Consider the following 25,174-nt stretch of genomic DNA (forward strand, 5'->3'; position numbering starts at 1 on the left):
ATATTTATAATTCTCATTCATAAAATCAAGTGATACAGATTTGTATTTTTAATTCCCTAAATTAATTTTGAATGCTTATTTCTGCATGGAAAGTGTCATTGAAATATTCACATAATTCCATGATTTATTTCTGAAATATAATCTGATAGAAATTAGGAATTCTGAAGTCTTTGTAAATAGTATGTGACATATGTGGTGGTGATAATGTCTCTTTCTTTGAAAGATGCTTGCTTATTATTAGTTCATTATTTGATGATATACTTGTTATTTTACTGGACTATGAGAAATGATCTTTGGACTCTGTCTTTACGGCTACACACATCCACAGAGTGATCGGTGCTTGTTGGCTTTTTAAAAAATATTTATCCATCTGTCTATTTACAGTTTCTGATTTCCACAGCTGTATAGGTGTAAATTTTAGGCTTAGGAAATTCAGGATTTCTTTAAAGACATATCCAGGTTTATTATTTGGAACAAAGCATGTTTATAATTCACTTGGTAAAGAGAAATACAGTTGACCCTTGAACAACGTCGTGCTTAGGGATACTGACCCTCCACACGGTTGAAAATCCTCTTATAATTTATAGTTGGCCCTCCATCCATGGTTCTGCATCTGTGGATTTCAGCCAGCCATGGATTATGTGATACTGTAATTTAATTTAGTATTGAATTATTTATTAATATTATTTAGTAATATAAATATAAAACATTTATATTAATATTTAAATTTAATATTGAAAAAAATTCAGATGTTCAAGGATCAACTTAATTGCACTGAATAAAATTAAATGAAAGAAAAGCCTATGGTTTTTAAAAACAAGCTGTGTGTTTTAGACTATTATGAGCTACTTTTGGCCCATCTTAGTCTTTTCTCAGTTGTAGTGAATAGGTAAGATTCTGATGTGTGGGTATTATATTAATATATTTACATTCATTTATTAGCAGTAATAGCATAAAAACAGTAGCGACTTTATTGAAAAATCTGCTTTGTGTAAGGACATGTACTGCTCCTGGTTGCAAGGGTTAATTGTATAAGATATAGAGATTCTGAAATAGGTTCTGGATTCTTTATTTTTTAATTAATTAATTTAACTGAAGAATAATTCCTTTACAATACTGTGATGGGCTCTGCCGTGCATCAGCATGAATTGGCCACAGGTATACGTGTGTCCCCGCATCCTGAACCCCCTGCCACCTCCCTCCCTACCCCCTCCCTCTGGGTTGTCCCGAGCACCGGCTGTGGGTGCCCTGCTTCAGGCATTGGACTTGCACGTGTCATCTGTTTCGCATTTGGTAATGTATGTGTTTCCGCGCTGTTCTCTCAAATCATCCCCTCCTCGCCTTCTCCTGCTGAGCCAGAAGTCTGTTCTTTACGTCTGTGTCTCCTTTGCCGCCCTGCATGTAGGATCGCTGGTGCCGTCTGTCTAAATTCCATATATATCTGCGTTAATATGCGGTGTTTGTTTTTCTCTCCCTGACTTACTTCACTCTGTATAATAGGCTCCAGGTTCTAGGTTCTGGAATTTAAGGTCTGTCTAGCTGTTGAAGCTGACACACCAGTCTTGAGCAGTAGGTATTAGAGTCTCTTCATTTCCCAGCTGAGGAGTTGGGATGGGAGAGGCTGCGGTATACCACCAGAGTGTACCAGGACTGGTTCTTTCTCAGTTCTCAGAGCTGCGGGTGTGGACCTGGATTTTGAGGCACCCTGCTTTTATCTGTCTGCTGGGTCTCAGGGTGAGAGACCATGGTGACCCAGGGTCAGTGCCAGGACCTTGTAGTGCCCCGTGCTACCCAGCCGTGGTGAGCCATGGCTTAAGCATGAGCAGACTGTGTTTTTACATAGAGTCAGAAGTCTCTGAACTTGTATGGCTAAGTGTAATTAAACCACACATGTCAATAATGATAAATGTTTAAAAATCAATTAAAATTTTCTTTGTTGTAGTGTTTTTAAACTCAAGAGATGCTGGTATAGATTTGTATCTTGTATAAGTGAACTGACAAGTGTGTTGTGGTTTATGAGCATAAATGGGGGGATAAGTAATAGATCTATTCAGACTTGAGAAGGGCCCAGGAAAAGAAGAGACTTTTCCTAATAAAGATATTTTTATTGAAGTAGGAGTATTCGTCTGGAATCATCAGAGAATGGTATAGGATTCTCCTGTCTTTAGGCTGAGTAGGTGCTGCGAGGTATCAATAACTTGCTTGCTTAGAGGTACATTTTCGTTCTATTCAGAAAACTGTTGAACCTAGCAAGCGTAGGGGGTGGGACTCCACCATGAAGGGAATCACTGTATTTGGTAGACTAAAAAACATCAATTATGGTGGGATGCATCCTTATTTCAGAGATGTTAAAAAGTGAAGAAAAAGTGAGTCTTAGAATGAATAGAACAAGGTAGTTCATGTTCCGTGCCACTGACTGCTGAGAAGAGAAAGAGTGTGTCTTTGAGGGTATGGTCACATATTAAGCATGGGAGTCAGAGGGGAAGGGCAGAGGCAGGAATACACAAGAATGGGAGGAGGAGGAAAGCGTAAGCCCAGAGCAGGTAGAGTTAGCTTCAGGTGAGACAGCAACGCTAAGGAGCAGGCGTTCTCACAGTGGCCAAGAGTGGGAAATAGTCTTAGACGTCTCATCAGAGAGAAAGGAGAGGAGGTGGACCGCTGCAGGAGCACGGCAGACGGCGTCACACTGGTTCAGCAGGAACCCGAGGATCACTGTAAGGCAGGCCCTTAAGGGGTGCTGCATGTGGGTAGTGGTCCTCTGAGGAAGTCCTGACTCAGTTATGTGTGAGGAAGCTGAGACTCAGGTTGGCTGAGCAGTCAGCTGGTAAGTGTCAAGGTCAAGGTTTGAGCCAGGACCTGGGTGATCCTAAAGGTCAGCTTTTTAATTTAATGTGAAATGTGTGTCTCTGGTAGCCTATTGCGTATCTCTTACTCAAGATGATGCTGTTGAAAAGATAGGTCTTTGTGGAAGAATTAAGCTTTTTTATTTTTATTTTTTTGCCTCAAATGATTTGACTGCTGTATTTTGGTTATTTGGTATTTTTTCCAGTTTTATTGAGATGTAATTGACATACCTCACTGTATAGTTTTAAGATGTAGAGCATGTTGGGTTGATTTACATGTATTGTGAAGTGATTACTACAGTAAGTTTAGTTAGCACCCGTCGTCTTACAAAGATATAATAAAAAACAATGAAAAATTTCTGTTTCCTTGTAATGAGAACTCTTAGGATTTACTCCAAAACTTTCATATATGCCATGCAGCAATGTTAACTGTAGTTACCAGGTTGTACATTTCTGTATTTTTAAAAGAAGTTTATGTTTTATGGTTAAAACTGATAGTTTGGGTATAGTTGTAGATTATGAGATTAGTCACTAAAAGTCAGATTAGGTTAAGTGCTAAATTGGAAAGTCTTGCTTTTCTTTAGTTTTATTATTATTTATGTGTATTAAAATTTAGGGAAAATAAGTTATAAGCATTAGACAAATTTATGATTATAATTATTATAAATTTTCTCTCTTTTATAGAAAACATAGCTCTGCTGGCAGAAACAGCTTTGAGATTCCTGGAATTAGTACAGTTGAAAAATCTCAATATGGAAAATGACCCAAATAGTGAAGAAATAGATGAAGTTACACATCCCAATGGGAATTATGACACAGGTAGTATGATTTTCTCTTCCAAATTCTCTGTTACTTAGAATGAATTGCTGTATTTAGAATGTGAACTTGCAGCAAACTGTCTTTTATAATTCTAACGTAAAATGAAAGAATACCAGACATACAGAGGGAAGGTTCCTACTGTTTGACTGTTCTCTTCTACTCTTTGTTATGCGTTGTTATCTTGCCAGAACATGACCAACCTGTCACCACAGACTCTTAGCTCAGTAGTTTCTCAGCCAGAATTGACTTGTATCAACAGCAAAGCTAGCTGAATTATAAAATAATTATAAAAGGAAAAACATTGACAACACCATAGCTAAGGAATCTAAACCTTTCCTGCTTATGTAAGAATATTCTGACATACACTCAGTCATAAACTGTTTATTTCATACTACCTATGATTCTTGTATCAAAACCCATACCTTTTATCATAAAGCAACAATATAACGGTGAACTCTGTAAGGTCTATCCCTGACTCATATTTCTCTACATCGATAACAGGTTTTTAACAGGCTTTTAGTTAATGTTTATTGGGTTGAATATTTGTAAGTCAAATAATATACTAAGATGTTTTCTAAGGTATTTCTAGTTCAGAAAAACTAGAGAAATCTACTTTTCAGATGGGGAAACAGTGGTAGACTTTATTTTTTTGGACTCCAAAATCACTGCAGATGGTGACTGCAGCCATGAAATTAAAAGACATTTACTCTTTGGAAGGAAAGTTATGACCAACCTAAACAGCATGTTAAAAAGCAGAGACATTACTTTGTCAACAAAGGTCCATCTGGTCAAGGCTATGGTTTTTCCAGTAGTCATGTATGGATGTGAGAGTTGGACTATAAAGAAAGCTGAACGCCAAAGAATTGATGCTTTTGAACTGTGGTGTTAGAGAAGACTCTTGAGAGTCCCTTGCACTGCAAGGAGATCCAACCAGTCCATCCTAAAGGAGATCAGTCCTGGGTGTTCATTGAAAGGACTGATGTTGAAGCCGAAACTCCAATATTTTGGCCACCTGATGCAAAGAACTGACTCATTGGAAAAGACAGTGATGCTGGGAAAGATTGAAGGCAGGAGGAGAAGGGAACGACGGAGGATGAGAGGGTTGGATGGCATCACCAACTCGGTGGACATGGGTTTGGGTGGACTCCGGGAGTTGGTGATGGACAGGGAGGCCTGCCGTGCTGCAATCCATGGGGTCGCAAAGAGTCGGACATGACTGAGCGACTGAACTGAACTGCACTGAAGACAACTATAGTGTCTCATTTACTTGTTAAATGGACCATTTTATGCAACAAATATTATTTGGAGTTGAAGACACAGGAATAATTTTAAACTTATAAAATAATGTATCAGGAAATTCTTGGAATTACTTGGAAAATAATACTGTTGTACATCCTATAAGCATGTAATTGGACTGTTTGTTTTTTTAAAATATGTTTATTTGGCTGCATTGGGACTTAGCTGGGGCACTCGGAATTTTCACTGTGTCATTGGGATCTTTCATGGTGGCGCAGGGGCTTCGTTGCTCCAGGCGATGTAGGATCTTAGTTCCCTGACGAGGGCTCACACCCACGTCCCCTGCATTGCAAGGTGAATTCTTAACCCCTGGACCACCAGGAAAGTCCTTGGATGTTTTAACTAATGAAGTTAGGCAATAAAACTTTGGGGGAGTTAATCTAAAGTTTTTCTTAACATGAATATAGACTTGGGTCTTTCAGACCACCTTTTCCCTTGACAGTGGCTGCACCAGAAGTGGGCTCCGCCTTCATTCATTTAGTCAGTGGATAACTGTTAAACATAAGCTTGGCACCAGGCAGTTTGTGTGCTTACTGTGAGCATTTAGGGATATGGTGGTAAGTGAGACAGAAAAGATCCCTGCTCTCTTGAGACTGTTTTAGTAAGGGGAAGACAACCAACTGAGTAAATAAATGAGTGAAAAATGAAGGGTGGGTAGGAGATAAGATCAGAGAAGGAGGTGGTGGCCAGATCATGTGAAGTCTTGTCAGGACTTGCAGTGTGTTTTCTGGCTTTCTAAACTGTAATTAACCAACACCTGCACCATCAGATTATATCCTGACCAGTCTTAAGCGGTTTCGCATCCTTAGGTCAATCTTACTGGACAGCATCTCTCTGGTGCTTCCCTGTAGCCTTTTTCTCTGAGCCTCATAAATAAAGCTAGTAAATAGCAAGGTAGTGGCCCTGCTTGTAGCATCTGCTTATTGCTGTGTTTTTTGATCTATGTTTCATCTTCCCAGCTAGCCTTCCACGCTTTGCGTAGTGGAAAAGGTTAGTGATTGCACATTTTCTGTGGCGGCTCCTGTGATCATTCTGTTTCCTGCAAGGAGTGAGAAAGACTGGGTCTGTACGTGTGGAGAAAAGAAAATTGATCACATTTTTCTTTGTTTTCTTTTTTTAGAGCTCCAAGCCTTACATGAAATGGTCCAGCAGAAAGTTGTCACTTTGCTAAGTGACCCTGAAAATATCGTGAAACAAACCTTAATGGAAAATGGGATAACACGGCTGTGTGTATTCTTTGGACGTCAGAAAGCTAATGATGTTTTGCTGTCCCACATGATCACTTTCCTGAATGATAAAAATGATTGGCATCTTCGTGGAGCTTTTTTTGATAGTATAGTTGGTACGTTTTTGTTTGTTTTCAAATTTATCTTTAAGATTTGAATTATCTTCTCAAACAGATAACTTCCATGCGGTCTGAAAGGTGACAGTACTACCAAATTTCATTAAAAAGGAAATGAATTCCTGGTATTTCTGTCTGTCTTCATGCTTTTGGGTGATGGAAATATCTTAGCTGATCAAGAGATTGAGACGCACATACAAAGGGATGCCATGTGGTCATTAAAAAGTGTGTTCTGAAAGAATATTTAATGACCTGGGAAGGTACCATGAAGTGTTACTAAAGTGACTGAACTCAGTTGAGTATAGGTAATAATAACAAATGATATGTTTATTAAAAAGGCTGAATATACTAACATGTGAACAGTGATTATTTCTGGGGCTGGGATTACAGGTAATTGGGTTCTTTTTTTCATTTTTACAAATGAAATTACAAATTACAAATACGTCAAATTTTCAATAGTAAACATGCAGCACTTTTACAATCAGAAAATAACAGTATAATTATGATTGAAAATCAGTGTAATTAAAAAGGAAGCTTACAGGCTTTGCTTTTTTGTAAAACCAAAAATTTGTGAAAAATTAGTCGACTTTTTTCCCACTATTTCAAAATGTTGCAATTCTTAATTTTCAGATTTATTTAAAGAAGAGAAATAATCTTGTATTTTATCTACATATAATTCCTGTTGTATTTGGATTCAGAATTAGAAATGAACTTATTTTGAGTAGATTAAGTCATGTTTTACACTAAGATTTAATATTTTTCATTTTGGAGTAATAACTCATTGTTTTCTACCTGATTGTACTGACCTTTTCAATTTTAGATTTGGTTATTTGTGAACTATTATGTGCTAAAGCTATCTTGTTAAAATTACCCGCTGCTGCTGCTGCTGCGTCACTTCAGTCGTGTCCGACTCTGTGCGACCCCACGGACTGCAGCCCACCAGGCTCCCCTGTCCATGGGACTCTCCAGGCAAGAACACTGGAGTGGGTTGCCATTTCCTTCTCCAATGCATGAAAGTGGAAAGTGAAAGTGAAGTCGCTCAGTCATGTCTGACTCTTAGCGACCCCATGGACTGCAGCCTACCAGGCTCCTCAGTCCGTGGGATTTTCTGGGCAACAGTACTGGAGTGGGGTGCCATTTCCTTCTCCCAATTACCCACTAACCCTTTATATATCATTTTACACATGATTGTAAAACTTGTCTGTTAACTCAAAAAAGCTTAAAAACGGTTCTGCACACTGGTAAGCTTTACAGGTATCAAGACTTTCTCATGTAGCAGAAGCTGTGGAGTTTATAGGTTTTGATTTTCAGTAATCTGGGAAAGTAACTGATAAAAGGTTTGCTGTTGGATGTTTTTCCTAAAAAATAAAAATAGGAAGGAAACTCATCTAGCAATAGTATTCCTGTTTCTGCAAATATAACTGTATAATGTGGTAGAGAAAAGGATACTTCCTACTTTTGAAAAGTCTTGAAATTACTGTTCTTGCTTTGCTATAACTGGAGATTACTGTACCTCCTCTTTTCATACCTTTCTAGTTTGTTTTTAACTTTTGCATTAGTTCATTGATTCATCTCAGCCTTCTGTCTTGGACTCCAGCTAACTCAGCTCCTAGACACGGTATCCTTTGCTTCTCACCTCCCTCTGTCTGTCTTGTTCCTTTAAGTAATCTTGTTTTTATTTCTTTTCTTTGTAAAAGATAGTTCTTGAAACTTTATTTACTGGTCAGTTCATGTGGATTTTTAAAAAAAAAAAGATTGATTGATTGGTTTTTTTTGGCTTTTTATTTTTTGCATGGTCTTTGTTGTTGCACTTGGGCTTCTCTAGTTGCGGCGAGCGAGGACTCCTCTTGTTGTGGAGTGTGGGCCTCTCACTGCTGTGGCTACTTCTGTCGTGGAGCGCAAGCTCCGGGTGCATGGCTTCACCAGTTGCAGCGCGCAGGCTCAGGAGTTGTGACTTGCAGGCTCCAGGGCGCGAGCTCGGTAGTTGTGGTGCACAGGCTTGGTTGCTGCAGAGCGTGCGGGATCTTCCCCTACTGGGGGTGGAACCCGTGTCCCTTGTACTTACTGCAAGGTGGATTTGTAACCTCTGGGCCACCAGCAAAACCCCCATGTGTATTTTGAAACATGGCCTTTATGTTCCTTTTTCACTTTTAAAGTAATTTTCATTTATTTTTTGTGTATAAAAGTTAATATATATGTGCTATAGAAAAATTGGACTTCCCAGGTGGTACTAGTTGCAAAGAAGCTGCCTGCCAATGCAGGAGATGTAAGAGATGTGGGTTTGATCCCTGAGTCACAATCCCCTGGAGGAGGGCCTGACGACCCACTACAGTATTAATGCCTGGAGAATCCCCATGGACAGAAGAGTCTGGCGGGCTACAATCCACAGGGTTGCAAAGAGTCTGACATGACTTAGCACAGATGTAGAAAAATTGGAAGATCTAAAAAGCTTAAAGAAAACAACTCCCCTCCAGTTCTCCAGCCCATGTACAGCCTCTGTTAGTGTTTTGTTTTTTCCCTTCCTCTGGGTCACCCTTGCCTCTTCTTTCCACCCGTCGTCCCATTCTGCCATGTATGCTGTGAGGCACTGTTATGTACTGGCTAAGAGCAGCACTGTGTTTTTTTAATTTTTTTAATTGAAGGGTAATTGCTTTACAGAATTTTGTTGTTTTCTGTTGAACATCAACATGAATCAGCCATAGGTATACATATGTCCCCTCCCTCTTGAACCTCACTCCCGTCTCCCTCCCCACCCACCCCTCTAGGTTGATACAGAGCCCATGTTTGAGTTCCCTGCGTCATACAGCGAATTCCCATTGCCTGTCTATCCGGGAGTTGGTGATGGACAGGGAGGCCTGGCGTGCTTCGAGGAGTCGGACACGACTGAGCGACTGAACTGAATTGAATGAAAGTTTCCATGTTACTCTCTCCATACATCTCACCCACTCCCCCCAACCCACCCCATAAGTCTGTTCTCTATGTCTGTTTCTCCATCACTGCCCTACAGATAAACTCATTGGTACCATCTTTCTAGATTCCATATATATGCTTTAATAAATTATCTTTCTCTTTCTGACTGACTTCACTCCATATAATAGGCTCTAGGTTCATCCACCTTATTAGAACTGACTCAATTGTGTTCCTTTTTATGGCTGAGTAATATTCTATTATCACACACACATACCACAGCTGCTTTATCCATTCACCTGTCGATGGACATCTAGGTTGCTTCCATGTTCTAGCTATTGTAAATAGTGCTTCAGTGAACACTGGGGTACATGTGTCTTTTCAATTTTGTTTTCCTCAGGGTATATGCCTAGGAGTGAGAGTACTGCATCATATGATGTTTTTATCCCTAGTTTTTTTAAAGAAATCTCCATACCGTCTTCCATAGTGGCTGTATCCGTTACATTCCCACCAACAGTGCAAGAGCGTTCCCTTTTCTCCACACCCTCTGCAGCATTTATTGTTTGTAGACTTCTTGCTGATGGCCATTCTGACCAGTGTGAGGTGGATATCTCATTGTAGTTTTGATTTGAATTTCTCTAATAATCACTTGGTAGTGTCTGACTCTTTGTGACCCTATGGATTGTAGCCCGCCAGAGCCCTCAGTCTGTGGAATTCTCTAAGCAAGAATACTGGAGTGGGTTGCTATTCCCTCCTCCAGGGGATTTTCCAGTCCAGGGATCAAACCTGGGTCTCCTGCCTTGCAGGCAGATTCTTTACCATCTGAGCTACCTGGGGAAATAATAAGTGATGCTGAGCATCCTTTCATGTGTTTGCTGGGCATCTGTATGTCTTTGGAGAAATGTCTGTTTAGATCTTCTCCCACTTTTTGATTGGGTTGTTTGTTTTTCTGGTATTGACTTATATGAGCTCCTTATATGTTTTAGAAATTAATCCTTTGTCAGTTGTTTCATTTGCTGTTATTTTCTCCCATTCTGAGCATTGTCTTTTCACCTTGGCTTATAGCTTCCTTTGCTGTGCAAAAGCTTTTAAGTTTATTTAGGTCCCACATGTTTATTTTTGTTTTTGTTTCCTTACTCTAGAAGGTGGGTCATAGAAGGATCTTGCTTTGATTTGGTTGCTCTTGAACACTTGCATCGAGTGTTTAAGAGCAGCCACTCTTGACACCAGATTGCTAGGTTCAAGTTCTGGCTTTGTCACCTACTGATTGTGGTTCTAGGGGAAATCATTTAATCTTTTGTGTGCCTTTGTATCCCTGTCTGTAAAATGAGGATAACAATATTACTAACCCACTAGTTGTTTTGAAGATAAAATGAATTAACATATGTAATAATGCCTAGCACCTAAGTGCTCTGTATGTATTATATTACTTCTCAGTCCTGTTATTTTTTAAACCTTTATCTAGTAACATGTATATTCTAAACATTTTCTCATGTTATTAAAAATTCTTTGAAACCATAATTTAATAAGTAGAAATATTTTATTATAGTTTTACCAAAATTTAATGAACTGTTCTTTTGAATATTTAGATTGTTTTTACTTTGGTCAACATATATTATACACATCTATTCAGTTTAGTTGCTCAGTCTTGTCCAACTCTTTGCAACCCCATGGACTGCAGCATGCCAGGCTTTCCTGTCCATCACCAACTCCCGGAGCTTACTCAGACTCATGTCCGTTGAGTCGGTGATGCCATCCAACCATCTAATCCTCTGTTGTCCCCTTCTCCTCCCGCCTTCAATTATACATCTAACCATTTACATGAATATTTTCTTCTGATTATTTTCTCAGGTTGGGAGTCAGAAATTTTAATTACTGAGTTAAATAATATGAGTATATTTTTAGAACTTGACACATTTTGTAAGCTTTTCAAAGCGATAATATCATTGGTGGGCATTGTTCAATAGTATTGCACAGCCTTCCAGTATGGACTAGGCTTCAATCAGTGTTGATAGCTTAAAATGATGACTTGTTTTGATGTATATTTATTTGCTTATCATTGGAGGTGAAAAAAATTCCTCATGTTGATTACTCATTCATATTTCTTACTATGAATTTTTAATCTATTATTCTGGCTCCCATTTTTGGATGGTGTTATGCTTTTCTTATAATTTTTTGAGCCTTTTATATCTACATTAAAAACAACATTTTATCACTTCTATGGCAAATAATCTTTTCTCAAATAAGTTGACTATAATTTTTTATGTCATTTAAAATAATTTTAGTGTTGTCAATTTATTTGATCTTTTCCTTCTTGTTTTTTTTTTTTTTTACTTTTGCACTTAAATCTTTTTCCATTCCAGAATTAGGTTAATTATACATTGGATGCATGTGTTTTTTTTTGTATTAAAGCTTTATTTTTTTTACGTAGAAGTAAGAATCTGGCCTGCAGTGCAGGAGGCCTGGATTCAATCTCTGGGTTGGGAAGATCCCCTGGAGGAGAGCATGGCAACCCACTCTAGTATTCTTACCTGGAGAATCCCATGGACGGAGGACCCTGGCGGGCTGCACTCCTGGGGTTGCAGAGAGTCAGATACGACTGAGTGACTAAGCACAGCATAGCATGAACTGCTTGATTAATCTTTATTTGGGGCTGTGGTATGAGGTGAAATCTAAATTTTTCTCAGGAATGTAACCAATTTTCCCAACACTATTTACTAAACATTTCATTTATTTTCCATTAATTTGTGAAGCTTCTATTAGTATCTGTTTCATGCATATATCTTTTAGGGTCGCTTTTCTGGGTATCCTATTCCATTGATTTTTTTTTTCACTTTGCTACTCCATATTATACTCTCTATAGTTATATTCTAATTATTATATATTTATTAACAACTTTAGTATCTGGTAGAATAAGCTCCCCAAATGTCAGTCTTCCTTTCCAAAATATTTTGAGCTATTTTAGTTTGTTGCACGTTTTAGTTTGTAAAGTTTCTAAATAGAATTCACTGGAATTTTAGACAGTGTTTTTTCTTTTACTACAGAAAAAAATTCTAAAATTCTTTCTCAATTATAAGGGAAATACGCTTCTGCAAATTACTCAAAACATAAGAAGTGATGTGTGACAGGCAGCAGTTGCACTTCACAGCACGTACCCTGGTGCGTGGTTGTGGTTTGCCGCCTTCAGGTGACTATCGCTATCTTATGTAGTGTTTTCATATTATTCTTTTTAGGAGTATCAGTTTTATAGTTTATCTCTTGACTTTTTTCTGTGCCAGATGAAGAGTTAACTCACTCATATCATAATCTGATCCCCCTTGTCCTCTCTGTTTTGAGGTGTTGGTCACTGTGTTCGCAGTGGTTATTTTTAGATTGTTGTTTCTGTAACTTTACGTAATTCAGTTGTTTCTTAATTGGCCTTCTGATTTGGACTGCAAAGAATTTTGTGTTTCCCTCCTTCCTCCTTCACTTCCTTCATTCCTTTTTTATCTTTTTCTTTCTTTCTGCTTCTTCTGTTGGTTGCTAATTCAACTAACAATTGCATTTTTATAGTTGATGATATTTAAATTATCTTCTGCTTGTATCTTCTGCTTGTGATTCTGAAAATTCAAAATAATTTACATGAGTATGTAAATTTTATTGACTTTAGCACCAAGTAGTGGGCAGTATTTATAATTGCTTCACCACAGTTCTGATGCCATGACTCTCTCAGTTGATGAGAATGTCTGTAGCGTCAAGGTCAATGGATTCTTTCTTCTGTCCTCTGCAAACAACCACATACATAGTACATGGTAATTTATTTCATTTTTACATATGACTTTCTTGAACATTTTTTTTTTTCATCCTGGAGTTTGACTTTTTTCTTTTCCTTTTAGAGAGAAAATATACCTTCTTCACTCTGTCTATAATATCTAGCTTCTTTCTTCCTAGTTTTATCTATTGCTTGTAATGTCTTCCATTTTTCTTCTTAATAGCATTTTTGAAGTTTATTGACTTTTAGTTTTAATTTGGGCTGATTGATTTCTAGGTCTTTACTAGGTTTTATCCTTTTCCCCCCTTGAATTCTTGGTTTATATCTACCATTTTGTGTTTCTACATTTTCCTCATTTTGTTGGCAAACATCCTCAAGAAACTTTCTTAGAAATGTTTGCATGGGAGGTAACCACGTATAGTTCTTGCATGTCTCATGATGGCTCATTTTTGTATCCTTATTTTATTGACAGTTTGGGTATAACATTTCTTCCATAATCTTGAAGATCTTGCCCTGTTGTGTTCTAGCCTGCATGGGTGCTGAAATGATCATCTGATGCCAGTCTAATTCTACTTCCTTTTTAAGGGATCTGTATTTTCCTTTCTGTAAGCTTATAGGATCTTTTTCCCCTTGGCATCGCAGAATTTCTTGATGATTGGCATTGGTGTGGGTCTTTTTTATTTATTGTGCTGGGTAGGAAATGCAGTGTCTCTCTGTGGGTTATTGCTTAATATATTTGGCTTTTGATTCATTTTATTCCCTGGTGGCTCAGTGGTAAAGAAGGTTCAATCCCGGGTCGGGAATGTCCCCTGGAGAAGGAAATGGTAACCCACTCCAGTATTCTTGTCTGGAGAATTCCATGAATACATTCCTGACAGGCTACAGTCCATGGGGTCACAAAGAGTTGAGGACACGACTGAGCAACTAGCACTTTCACTAATAACATTTGTACTTTCAGGTATAAAACAATCACGTATGGTTGCGTCTCTTTTTCAGGCGTCGCTGCCTATGTTGGCTGGCAGAGCTCCTCAATTCTCAAACCCCTGCTGCAACAAGGTCTTAGTGATGCTGAGGAATTTGTTATTGTGAAAGCTCTTAACGCCCTTACCTGTATGTGTCAATTAGGGCTGCTGCAAAAACCCCATGTCTACGAGTTTGCCAGTGATATTGGTAAGTTTTTGCTTCTTAAAATTAGGATGGGAAAATGAGGGAAAGGTAAGAGAAATATGGGCTTCCCTGTTGGCTCACATGGTAAAGAATCTGCCTGCAGTGCAGGAGACCTGAGTTTGATCACTGGGTTGGGAAGATTCCCTGGGAAAGGGAATGACCACAACTGATTGATAGCATTGTGGAATTTCTAGACAATCTACAGTCAGATTTTCAGCTCTTGGGTCTCTTGTGTGTGTGTGTGTGCACAAGCGTGCATACCCTCATGCATGCTTATGCCTGCACTCATGTTATATGTGAGTGACAAGCAGGCCACTCACAGGAGCATTGGTTCTCCAGCCCAGGCTGGGAAATACATCTTTGTTTTAATCTGTAGTTAAGTCTTGGTGATCCTGGAAAGATGAAGATTTTTTTTTTTTAATACAATGTAGATAAAGTCTTTAACTGCCCTAAGAGTTAGCTTATGTTTTTGGACACTTGATTGTTAGCTATGTTGAGACTGTATGTAAAAGATTGTCTGTGACTTCTGTCATTACACTGATCACCAGTTAAACACTTGCAGTATTGCCATTACTACTGTTAGTAATTTTATTAACCAATGAAAGGATTAATTCCTTGACCTTTATAATAGTTAACCTGTGTTTATCAATTTTAAATTCAGAATAAGAACAGATACATGTGACCCTTTGTAAAAATAAAAATATTAGAAGCTTTTAGTTTTCTTACCACTTCTTTTTAAGGAAGTAACCAGTATGAGATTGCAAGTTGGCTTTGTACTGAGAAAACATGAAATCTTAGACAATTACCTTTTTAGATATAATATTTTATTACTGCTTAATGCTTTGCCAATAAAATTTATAAAAACTCAAAATTAGTTAGATTTGGTTGATAAGTTTTTCTTGAGGCAATCCTTGGAGAAAAAAAGACAAAGAAATTATTATTTTGATTATTTAAATTAGATGGTTAGATAGTAGAGGTATAAAATTTCTAAAACTTTTTATGCATGAATATAGATTTTTAAAAGAAAAAAATTGTGGAGACTTGAGTATATGTAGATTTCTTATTTTATACTCCAATATCTATAATCATTCTTTTAGATTGTAATCCTAATTTGAATTTTTGGAAGATTATGTTAAAAAGAATTTAATAGTGAAGTTTTGAGTATTGGTAATGTAATCATGATAAAAATCTCTGCTACACTGAAATACTTTTTTGTGTGTAATCTACAAAGTACTAAACCTTGAGGGAATCATCTCTCTCTTTTCCTCAGTTTTTAAAGAGCTAATAGCTTGGGAAGCAAAAATTATTAATATAATAAAAGATGTTAGAAGGTCTTTTGAGTTTCTTGTCCTATGTAGTATAAGGCAGATGTAGAAAGCACCACTTTTCATAAGAATATTAAAGAGAAAATGTATCATCCTAACAAATATCTTGCTGCTTGGAATATTTTCCTGCTCAGTTCTCACATCAGTGTTGTTTTTTTTCCTCCTGTGAAAGTGGCATTGCCTTTTAAGGGTCAAATTTTCCTTGCTTTTGACTTTGATATTCTGCATTGTAATGAAAATCCTCTGTATATAAATATGTACTTGTATATTATAATTTCACATAAATGTATTCCTTCTGTTGCTTATTAGGAAATTGTTTTTGAGATTTACTATAGTAGATAAGTAGCATTTTATTTATCTGCAAAATGGATGTCTGTCAATTTTTAAGCAAAAATTATCATAAAAGATAGTTTTTTACCTCTCTCGTCAAAATCTACAGAGATTTTTTCTGAGTTCTGCTGTTTCTAGTCGGGGTCTTCAAGTATCTTAAGTTTAACGTAAAAATAATTATCTTGAGGTATAGAATAAATCCAGTGTGGTACATTGGATTTGGATTATTTTGGATGTGGAACTTCCTTGGAACTAGAACTGAATTTGATACTACCTATGGAGATGAAGACTAGCCTTGCTGAGAAAAATCAAGCAAATAATCATTTGTTGGCATTTTGAACTGTTTAAAAAAGAAAAACGTTTTTAATAACTTAGAAACACCTACTTACAAAACAGATGATAAACTGTGTGCATCTCTCTGTTCTGTCTTTAAACTGTGTGTGGCTAGTCTGTTCTAGAGATTCTTGGTGGGAATTGTGCTGGTGGTGGTGATGATCGTGAATGATACTAATCAAGCTTCCCACTTTGAATTTATGAAAACTCACCTTTCCCTCTTGTCCTCGTTTTTTAGTCACCAAGTCATGTCTGAATCTTTGCGACCCCCATGGACTGTAGCCCACCAGGCTCCTCTGTCCATGAGACTTCCCAGGCAAAAATATTGGAGCTGATTGCCATTTGCTTCTCCAGGGATCTTCCCGACCCAGGGATCAAACCTGCGTCTCCTTCCCTGGCAGGCGAGTTCTTCACTGCTGAGCCACCTGTGAAGCCTCTGCCTTTCCCTCCACCTGTCCCCAGAAAACTGGGAGTGTATTGGATGTTTTACGGAAAATCCTCTTGATTCTGTTTTCTTGTATTTGGCATCTTTGAAGTTCTTTGTATCCGTTAGCTGCTTACCGACACAGTAATGCTGTGCGAAAATCAACCACGAGATCTCAGGAAGCGCTTCAGTCAGGTTCTCATCATGCATCTAGGTGTGAGCTCTGTGGGTGGCTCTGCTTCAGGCCTTGCGTCTCCCGGACTGTCTGTGGGGACTGGGATGTATCTGTGCCCTCCTGGGCCCATGTCGGAGGGGCAGCAGCTACCCAGGTGACGTCCTGGGTGGTGGCAGAAGCCTAGCTGTGTTGCGCATTTCGAGCCTCTGTCTGTTACACCTCAGACGTTCCATTGGCTAGAGCAGGTGCTGTGACTGAGACGAGGGGCGGGCGGAGATGGACCCTTTGTGCAGGTGAGCGCCAGGTAAGGGTGTGACTGTAACACAGGTAACACAGAGGACTGGACCGCTGATTCAGCCTCGTCTTCTGCCCAACTTCTGCCAGGTCGTCTTGAATTGAGTTACCTTTTGGAGGTTTTTCAGTGTTCTTCCAGCCCTCATTTTCTTTATTGTCAGAGGGAAACTCCAGCCCTTCCATCATTGGCTGTCTCAGAAGCTGTAGGGTGTTAATGGAATAACCAAAATCACCTCCATGTGTAGAAGAATTGGAAATGGAAAAACTCTGGAGACAGATACCTTGAACAATTTTTTTCTCTTGCCCTATTTAAGTAATATTAGTACAAAATAGGATTTTTTTTTTATCATTTCTTATTTTTTAAATTTATTGTTTATGGAACTGGGCCTGGTTTGTAACGTCATCCAGGTTTCATGTGTACAGCATTGTATTTCTGCTTCTGTGCACACTGCAGTGTGCTCCCCACCAAAAATCGGGTTTCTGTCCACCATCGTTCAGTTGATCCCCTTTACCCGTCTTGCCCTCCTCCCTGCCCCTCCCTGTCTGGTAACTGTTACGGTGTCCTCTGTATTTATACGCTGCTTTTTTTTTTGGCTGAGTTCATTTATTATTTTTTGTTTGTTTTTTGTGTGCCACACATAAGTGAAATCATATGGTATTTTTCTTTCTCTGTCTGACATATTTAACTTAGCTTAATACACTGAAGGTCCGTCCATGTCGTTGCAAGATTTTGCTTTTTTTATGGCTGATTAACATTCCATCCCATCTTTATTCCAGATCTTCTTTATCCATTGACGGGCACTTAGGTTATTCCCCATCTTGGCTGTTGTAAATAAAGCTGTAATGAGCATAGGGGTGCATACATCTTTTTGAATTAATGTTTTATTGTTCGGATAAGTCACTTACATGTGGCACACCAAACAGCCAGGAATAGCTGGGTCTTATGGGAGTTCTGTTCTCACCTTTCTGAGGAGTCTCCACAGTGTTTTCCATAGTGACTCCTCCAGTCTCCACTTCTGCAGTGTGAAAAAGGTTTCCTTTTCTACACACGCTTTCCAGCACTTGCTGTTTCTCATCTTTTTGATAACAGCCATGCTAAGAGTGTGAGGTGATAGCTCATTGTGATTTTGATTTGCATTTCCCTTATAATCAATGATGGTGAAAATCTTCACGTGTCTGCCAGCCAACTGTATGTCTTCTTTGGAGAAATTCAGCTCCTCTGCCCATTTATTATGCAGGTTGTTGTTTTTTGGCTGTTGAATTGTCTGAGTTCTTTATATATATTGACATTAACCCCTTCTCAGCTACAGGCCTTGCAGATAGCTTCTCCCACTCAGTAGGTTGTCTATTTTGTTGACGATTTCTTGTTTTGTGCAGAAGCTTTTTAGTTTGGTGTTGCCCCATTTGTTTATTTTTGTTTCTCTTATCTGAGGAGACATGTCTAAAGATTTTTGCCAAGACTTTTGTCAGAGAGCATGCTGTTTATGTTTTCATTAGTTCCGTTTTTCCAGCACTGTTTAAGAGACTGGCCTTTCTCCATTGTGTATCATGTGCTCTTGTCCACAAGTGTGGGTTTATTTCTCTCTGGGTGATGCTCTATCCACTGATGTAAGTGGGGTGTTAAAGTCCCCTAGTTCCCCTCTTGGACTTCCCTGGTGGCTCAGACGGTAAAGCATCTGTTTAATGTGAGAGACCTGGGTTTGATCCCTGGGTTGGGAAGATTCCCTGGAGAAGGAAATGGCAACCCACTCCAGTACTCTTGCCTTGAAAATCCCACGGATGGAGGAGCTTGGTGCAGGCTACTATCCATGGGGTCGCAAAGAGTCGGGCACGACTGAGTGACTTCACTCACTTTAGTTCCTCTCTTGCTGTCAGTTCTTCCTTTAGGTCTGATAATGATCGTTTGTATGTTTTGATGCTCCTGAGTTAGCTATGTGTGTGTGTATGTATATATAAATCACTGTTATGTCTTCCTGATGAATTGTCCATTTTATCCTTATATACTGTTCATCTTTGTCTTTGGTTACCTTTTTTGGCTTGAAGCCTGTTTTACTTGATATGAGTATGGATACATTCCTTCTGTTTAGGCTGTAATTTGGAGTCTTCTGTCCCTTCACTTTGAGCCTATGTTTGTCCTTAGAGCCGAGGTAAGTGTCCTGGTGGCAGCATATATAGTTGGGTCTTATTTTTCCTTTTAACCTTTTATCTTGTATCGGGTTATAGCCGATTAACACTGTTGTGATAGTTTCAGCTGAACAGCAAAGGACTGAGCCATACATAACATGTACCCATTCTCCCTGAACTCCCCTCCCATCCAGGCTGCCACGTGACATTGAGAGAGTTTCATGTGCTATAGGGTAGTTCCCTGTTGCTTATCCATTTCCAGTATAGCAATGTGCACAAATCTACCCCAAGCTCCCCACCTGTGCCTTCCACCATCCTTCCCCATGGCAACCATAGTTCATTCTCCAAGTCTGTGAGTCTCTTGCTGCTTTGCAGATCAGTTAATTTGAAACATTTGCTTTTAGGTTCCACATATAAGGATGTCATGGGCTTCCTTGGTGGCCCCTATGGTAAAGAATCTGCCTGCAATGAGGGAGACCTGGCTTTGGTCCCTGGGTGGGGAAGATCCACTGTAGAAGGGAATGGCCACCCACTCCAGTATTCTTGCCTGGAGAATCCCGTGGACAGAGGAGCCTGACAGGCTACAGTCCATGTGGTTACCATGAGGTTTATATGAAACATCTCATAGGTACATGTGTCTTTTTCAGTTCTGGTTTCTTCAGGGTATATGCCTAGGAGTGGGATTGCTGGGTTATATGGTGGGTTTTTTAAGGAATTTCCATACTGTCTTCCATAGTGGCTCTATCAGTTTACTTTCCCACCAACAGTGCAAGAGGATTCCCTTTTCTCCTCACCCTCTGCAGTATTTATGGTTTGTAGACTTTTTGACGATGGCCATTCTGACCAGTGTGAGGTGATATCTCACTGTAGTTTTGATTTGTAGTTTCCTCTTCATTTATTTATATATATATGACATATATATCATTGGAAGGACTGATGCTGAAGCTGAAACTCCAGTACTTTGGCCACCTGATGCGAACAGCCGACTCATTTGAAAAGACCCTGATGCTGGGAAAGATTGAAGGCAGGAGGAGAAGGGGACGACAGAGGATGAGATGGTTGGATGGCATCACTGACTCGATGGACATGGGTTTGAGTAAACTCCGGGAGTTGGTGATGGACAGGGAGGCCTGGCATGCTGTGGTTCATGCACTCGCAAAGAGTTGGACACGACTGAGCAACTGAACTGAACTGAACTTCATTTATTTGGACTTCTGTGTTTTTAAGTTTGTTCCTTCATTTGTGTAATATTTGTCTGACTTTTCACGATTGTTTTTTAAACTTAATGTGTTTGAGGTCTCCTTTTCCCAGGCTTCAAGCTTGAATTCTTTCTTCCTTTTGGTTTCTGCCCTCTAAGGTTGGTCCAGTGGTTTGTGTAAGCTTCATATAGGGTGAGATTTGTGCTGAGTTTTTGTTTGTTTGTTTGTTTTTCCTCTGATGGGCAAGGCTGGGTGAGGTGGTGATCCTGTCTGCTGATGATTGGGTTTGTATTTTTGTTTTGTTTGTTGTTCAGATGAGGCATCCTGCACAGGGTGCTGCTGGTGGTTAGGTGATGCTGGGTCTTATATTCAGGTGGTTTCCTGTGTGTGAGTTCTCACTGTTTGATACTCCCTAGGGTTAGTTCTCTGGTCGTCTAGGCTTAAAGTCAGTGCTCCCACTCCAGAGGCTCAGGGCTGGATCTCGCCAGTCCCAGCACAAGGGGCTCCTCGTGTGTTCTTATTCTAGAGACATGGGGTTTAAAGGTTTCAGTTTCAGACACTGGGACCTCCTTGCAGCGATGACGGTGGTCAGTGTTTTTCTGGTGAATCGGGAGAAAGATTTCCTGTTTTCCTCCGGGGAAGCCTGCCCGCACCTCGCGCACCTCGGCGGGCTCCTTGCAGTCGCAGAGGCTGAGCCCTGTGCGGGGCTCCAGAAGACCTCAGAAGATGCCTTCTGACCTTTGGGTGGGATGGTCACTGAAGGGGGTGGTCCTTCTCGGGTGCTGGTGCCATTCTGCTTTCTCAGAGGCGTCCTTGCTCGCTGACAGAATCATGAGTGCAAACAACTTTTTGTGTGTGTGTGTGTGTGTTTTAGTCTCTTTGGTTAAGTGTTCCTTCTGTTCATTAATTTCATTCCTGAGCTCACTGGACTATCTCTGTGAGTTTTCCTGTGGCTCTTTGAGTTTCCTCATGACAGCTATCTGGAATTCTCTGTCAGATCCCTGTATTCAGTGGCTTTAGTTTCTGGAGATTTTTCATTTCCTTTTTGTGACACAATCTTCCTGCTGTCTTCAGGGTGCTTGATGAGAGTGTTTCTCTTCCTGTGCCTTGGAAATAGTGAACACTTCTTGATTCTGATTCACCACGCTGGAAGGCAGCAGTCTTTCTCTGCTGTCCGTTAGGTGGCACTATAGCCTAACTTTTAAAGTTCCTTTGTCTGTGCTGCCTCTGGTTATCTTTGGGAGCCCGAGGTTCCCACCCTCTGCTGCCTCGTTAGAGGTGTCGCCCCGCAACCTCCTGGCTGCTCCCGAGCCTCTGGTGGCGGTGTGCCTTGCACTGCCGCTGTTGCTAGCGTCACAGCCCGGGCACCAGGGTAGTGGGCCCTTGGTCACGTGCAGCCCCAGGCACTGCTCTCACAGGAGAGGGGAGGGTGGACAGGAGCTGGGGTCACGGGCCCATCTCTGACCAGTCTGGTGTTGCAAGGTCTGAGGGCTTTGCTGCCGTGGCGGGAGGTGTGGGGGCTGGAGTTGTGGGCACCTCTGTGACTAGGGGGACGGGGTCCTGGCCCACTGCCGCCCGGTCACCGGAGGCTGTCGGTGCTGCTGCAGGGGAGGCCAGAGCCGTGAGAGCCGCCGCCTCTGGGGCCGTGGCTCAGCTGCTGTGGGCAGAGGGCAGACTGCAGTCACCACTGTGTATTCCCTGGTCCCACCTTCCCTGTTTGCTCCGGTCCCCCCACCTCTAGACGTCTAGGTAAGTGGAATTCTGCACCTGGTTGTGTTGAGCAGAGGCACCTTTGTTGAGTTTTTGGTGTTGTACTGATTGTAGAGTAAAAAAGGAAGACAAAAGGAGCATCTCACTCCACCATAGTATTGACTTTGTGATGACAGAATTCTTATTTCTCTGTTAGCCTGAATTTCTTATGACGTCAGTATTCTCTAAATGATGATGTCTTTGTATCCTCAGAACTAATAGGTTTTTGCTTTATTGTTGTTAAATCCAGTTAGTTTAGCTGTTTGACTTTTATCCTAAATCTTCAGTTAGTTGAAATCATTGACTTTAAGTGTCATACAGAAAATAGTTAAAAGATGTGAAAGATACTCATTGAATTTTGTGGCTTAATCTTACATCTTAACTCTTTAACAATGGGCAGCATATGTTTTCTGCCTTTCAGTCTCAATTCATATTGCCTTGTGAATGCATTCATGAGTATTGTATTCAATACAATCAGATCTTTGTATTTAAATGAGTGTCAGTCAGGTGAGATCATTCCCTTAATCCAAACTGTGACTTGGAGGAGAAACGCCTTCGCTGTTTCCTTGCCCTCTGTGTGGTGGCTGTGCGTCCCTGAACCTCCCTTGGGTGCATTATACGGGGTCACAGTCTGCCGTGTGCTGCCGGGACTCAGGTCTCTGTCTTGTGGTTTTTAACTCAGTCTCTTGAGTGAGTATGTGTCCCCAATCTTCAGCCCTGACTACAAACATAACAGTTTGAATCCCAAGGAAAGAGGAAACTGTTTGCTCTCTTATGGTATTGTTCATATTTATGGGCGGGAATAATATAATGTCAGTATGTTCACCTGGCTCAGTTTATGTCCCAGGACAGTCAGAGGCAACCTGATAGTAACATTTGGTATAATCCCTTTATCAATAGTGTTATAAGGTAAAAATTTGTTTATCTTAATAGTGGGAAACTCTTTATGAACATGGTATCTTGATAGTACGGACCTCTTTATGAACATGGTTTAATCCATGCCTTTTTTTTCCCTCTTAGCCCCCTTTCTGTGTCATCCCAACCTATGGATACGCTATGGTGCTGTGGGATTTATCACTGTGGTAGCTCACCAAATAAGCACAGCTGATGTCTACTGCAAACTGATGCCTTACCTTGACCCATATATTACTCAGCCAATAATACAGGTATGCATGTTCCAGCTTGGAATCAACCCTCCCTTCCAACTGTGCCCCTTTAAGAAAAAGGTTTGGAGAGTCCTATTTTTATTTAAACTTTTAAAGATTTAAATTGGACTGTAGACTTTTCACATTTCTTTTGCGGTAGTTAATGTTAATGAACAAACGCTCTGGACTATGAGAGGAGCCAGGGAGCTGGTATGCTGTCCATCATGTTGAGTGTAATGCAGCTCCGTGGCTCACCCTTTCTCCTTTCGTGTGGTGTCTGAAGCGTCTGCTGTTACGGGAAGTGTAGCAGGAATATATATTGATGGACCTGCTTTTGTATAGCTGATTCCAGCCCAAGTCCACATTGATAATAAATTGGAAGCAGGCTTTTTCCAAAATTGGTTTTTAGAGCACTCACTGGTTCTGGTTTTTTTTTTTTTTTTTAATCTAAAGACAACTGACCCCTCTTGCTCCCTGCTCCTCCCCGCTCCTCCCCCACCCTTTCCTAAGCAGTGTAGCACTTGTTGATAAACTTTGGGTCTTTGGTTTGTACAAGGCAGTTATTTATCCAGCTTGTCAGTGTATATACCCTTCATTTTGCTGAATAGCCAGCTATCAAAATATTGATAGATGTTTAAATTGAATGGACTTTTGAGAGGTGATTCTAGTTGCTAAAGCATCCTAAAATACCTGTTTTTCTTTTGCAAGTTCCTATTCCTCTCTAGCTTTCTCCTACTTTTATAAGCCCAGTGTGCCTTCCCTGTGGTTGGAGAAAATGGCCTTGGATATCCTCTGCAAATAAGTGGCTATGACTGCCTTCCGTCTTTACTTTTCATAATAGAGTAATCCAACGTGGGGAATCATCATTCTTTCTTTCATAGAGTTTGTAAATTAAAATTTTCATCCTGAGAACAATTTATGTATCCTTGAAAGATAGATAATATTGCTAAAACATGACCTTTTTTGAAGTTTATTAAGGCTTTCTTAGAAGCCAGGTCTAGAGATTCCTACTGCTTTGACTGCTTATTCTATTTTGAGCCATAGAAGTTTGGCTCTTTGGAGAAGGCAATGGCAGCCCACTTCAGTACTCTTGCCTGGAAAATCCCACGGACTGAGGAGCCTGGTAGGCTGCAGTCCATGGGGTCACAAAGAGTCAGACACGACTGAGTGACTTCACTTCACTCACTCCATACTTTATCACTGGAGAAGAAAATGGCAACCTACTCCAGTATTCTTCCCTGGAGAATCCCATGGACAGGGAGCCTGGCAAGCCGTGGTCCATGGGGTCGCAGAGAGTTAGACACGACTGAAGTGACTGAACAAGCAAGCAAGTTTGGCTCTTAAACTATTAAGAAAGAAAGAAGTGTTTCTGGGATTGAAAAATTAGATTCATTTGTAATAACTTTTAGTTGTGTTTCACTAAAATAAACCTGATATTTACGTGGTTTGTTAGAAATTGCACCATTCTCCTTGTTTTTCAGAAATTGTTATTAGTGTTACTTTTTGCTTTTATCATTGTTGTATATTTTGAAAGGCCAGGTTTAGGAGCTGAGAGACTGCTTATCTATATGCTTCACAGTTCTCACTTTTCTGCAATTTGGATTAGACAAAAGATACCTTTGTATGCTGGTTTCTTTTGGCCAACTCACCAGGTAGTTAAATCTATCTAAAAAAGTCCTCTTGGTTACTGTTTAACGCCTTTTATTATAAATGCATTGACAAGGAGAATATTCTTGGGGATTAAAAATGAACAGATTTTAAGAACTCTATGGAGAGAGTAATGTTTTTTAGAAGTGGTTGAAGCTGTTGGGAAAACCTGATGACTGAAGGGTGGCCTTGTGGCTGTTGAGCATCTTCTCTGGATTAGTACCTTTTGGCTGTTAGACCTGCAAACTTCAGATACTTCATAGATCTGGAAATTCATCTGATGTTTTAAGATCTAGAAAACTTG

General features: G+C 40.0%; 1 protein-coding gene across 4 annotated transcripts in view; it reads left to right on the plus strand.

The window, feature by feature from the left end:
- PIK3R4 (phosphoinositide-3-kinase regulatory subunit 4) overlaps nt 1-25,174 on the plus strand; it is a 78,440-nt gene that overhangs the window by 13,026 nt on the left and 40,240 nt on the right. For 3 of the 4 annotated variants that reach the window (XR_009737892.1, XM_061424876.1, XM_061424877.1), the window contains exons 5-8: nt 3,528-3,662; nt 6,079-6,300; nt 13,955-14,128; nt 23,099-23,244. Coding sequence is in view for 3 of the 4 variants with exons in the window: in XM_061424876.1 (XP_061280860.1) it covers nt 3,528-3,662; nt 6,079-6,300; nt 13,955-14,128; nt 23,099-23,244 (677 nt within the window). In the remaining variant the exon portion in view is untranslated. The remainder of the gene's footprint in view (nt 1-3,527; nt 3,663-6,078; nt 6,301-13,954; nt 14,129-23,098; nt 23,245-25,174) is intronic. The other variant, XM_061424878.1, reaches the window with a different exon arrangement.

Source organism: Bos javanicus, chromosome 1 (genome assembly GCF_032452875.1).
Source record: "Bos javanicus breed banteng chromosome 1, ARS-OSU_banteng_1.0, whole genome shotgun sequence".
In the NCBI taxonomy this organism is placed as follows: domain Eukaryota; kingdom Metazoa; phylum Chordata; class Mammalia; order Artiodactyla; family Bovidae; genus Bos; species Bos javanicus.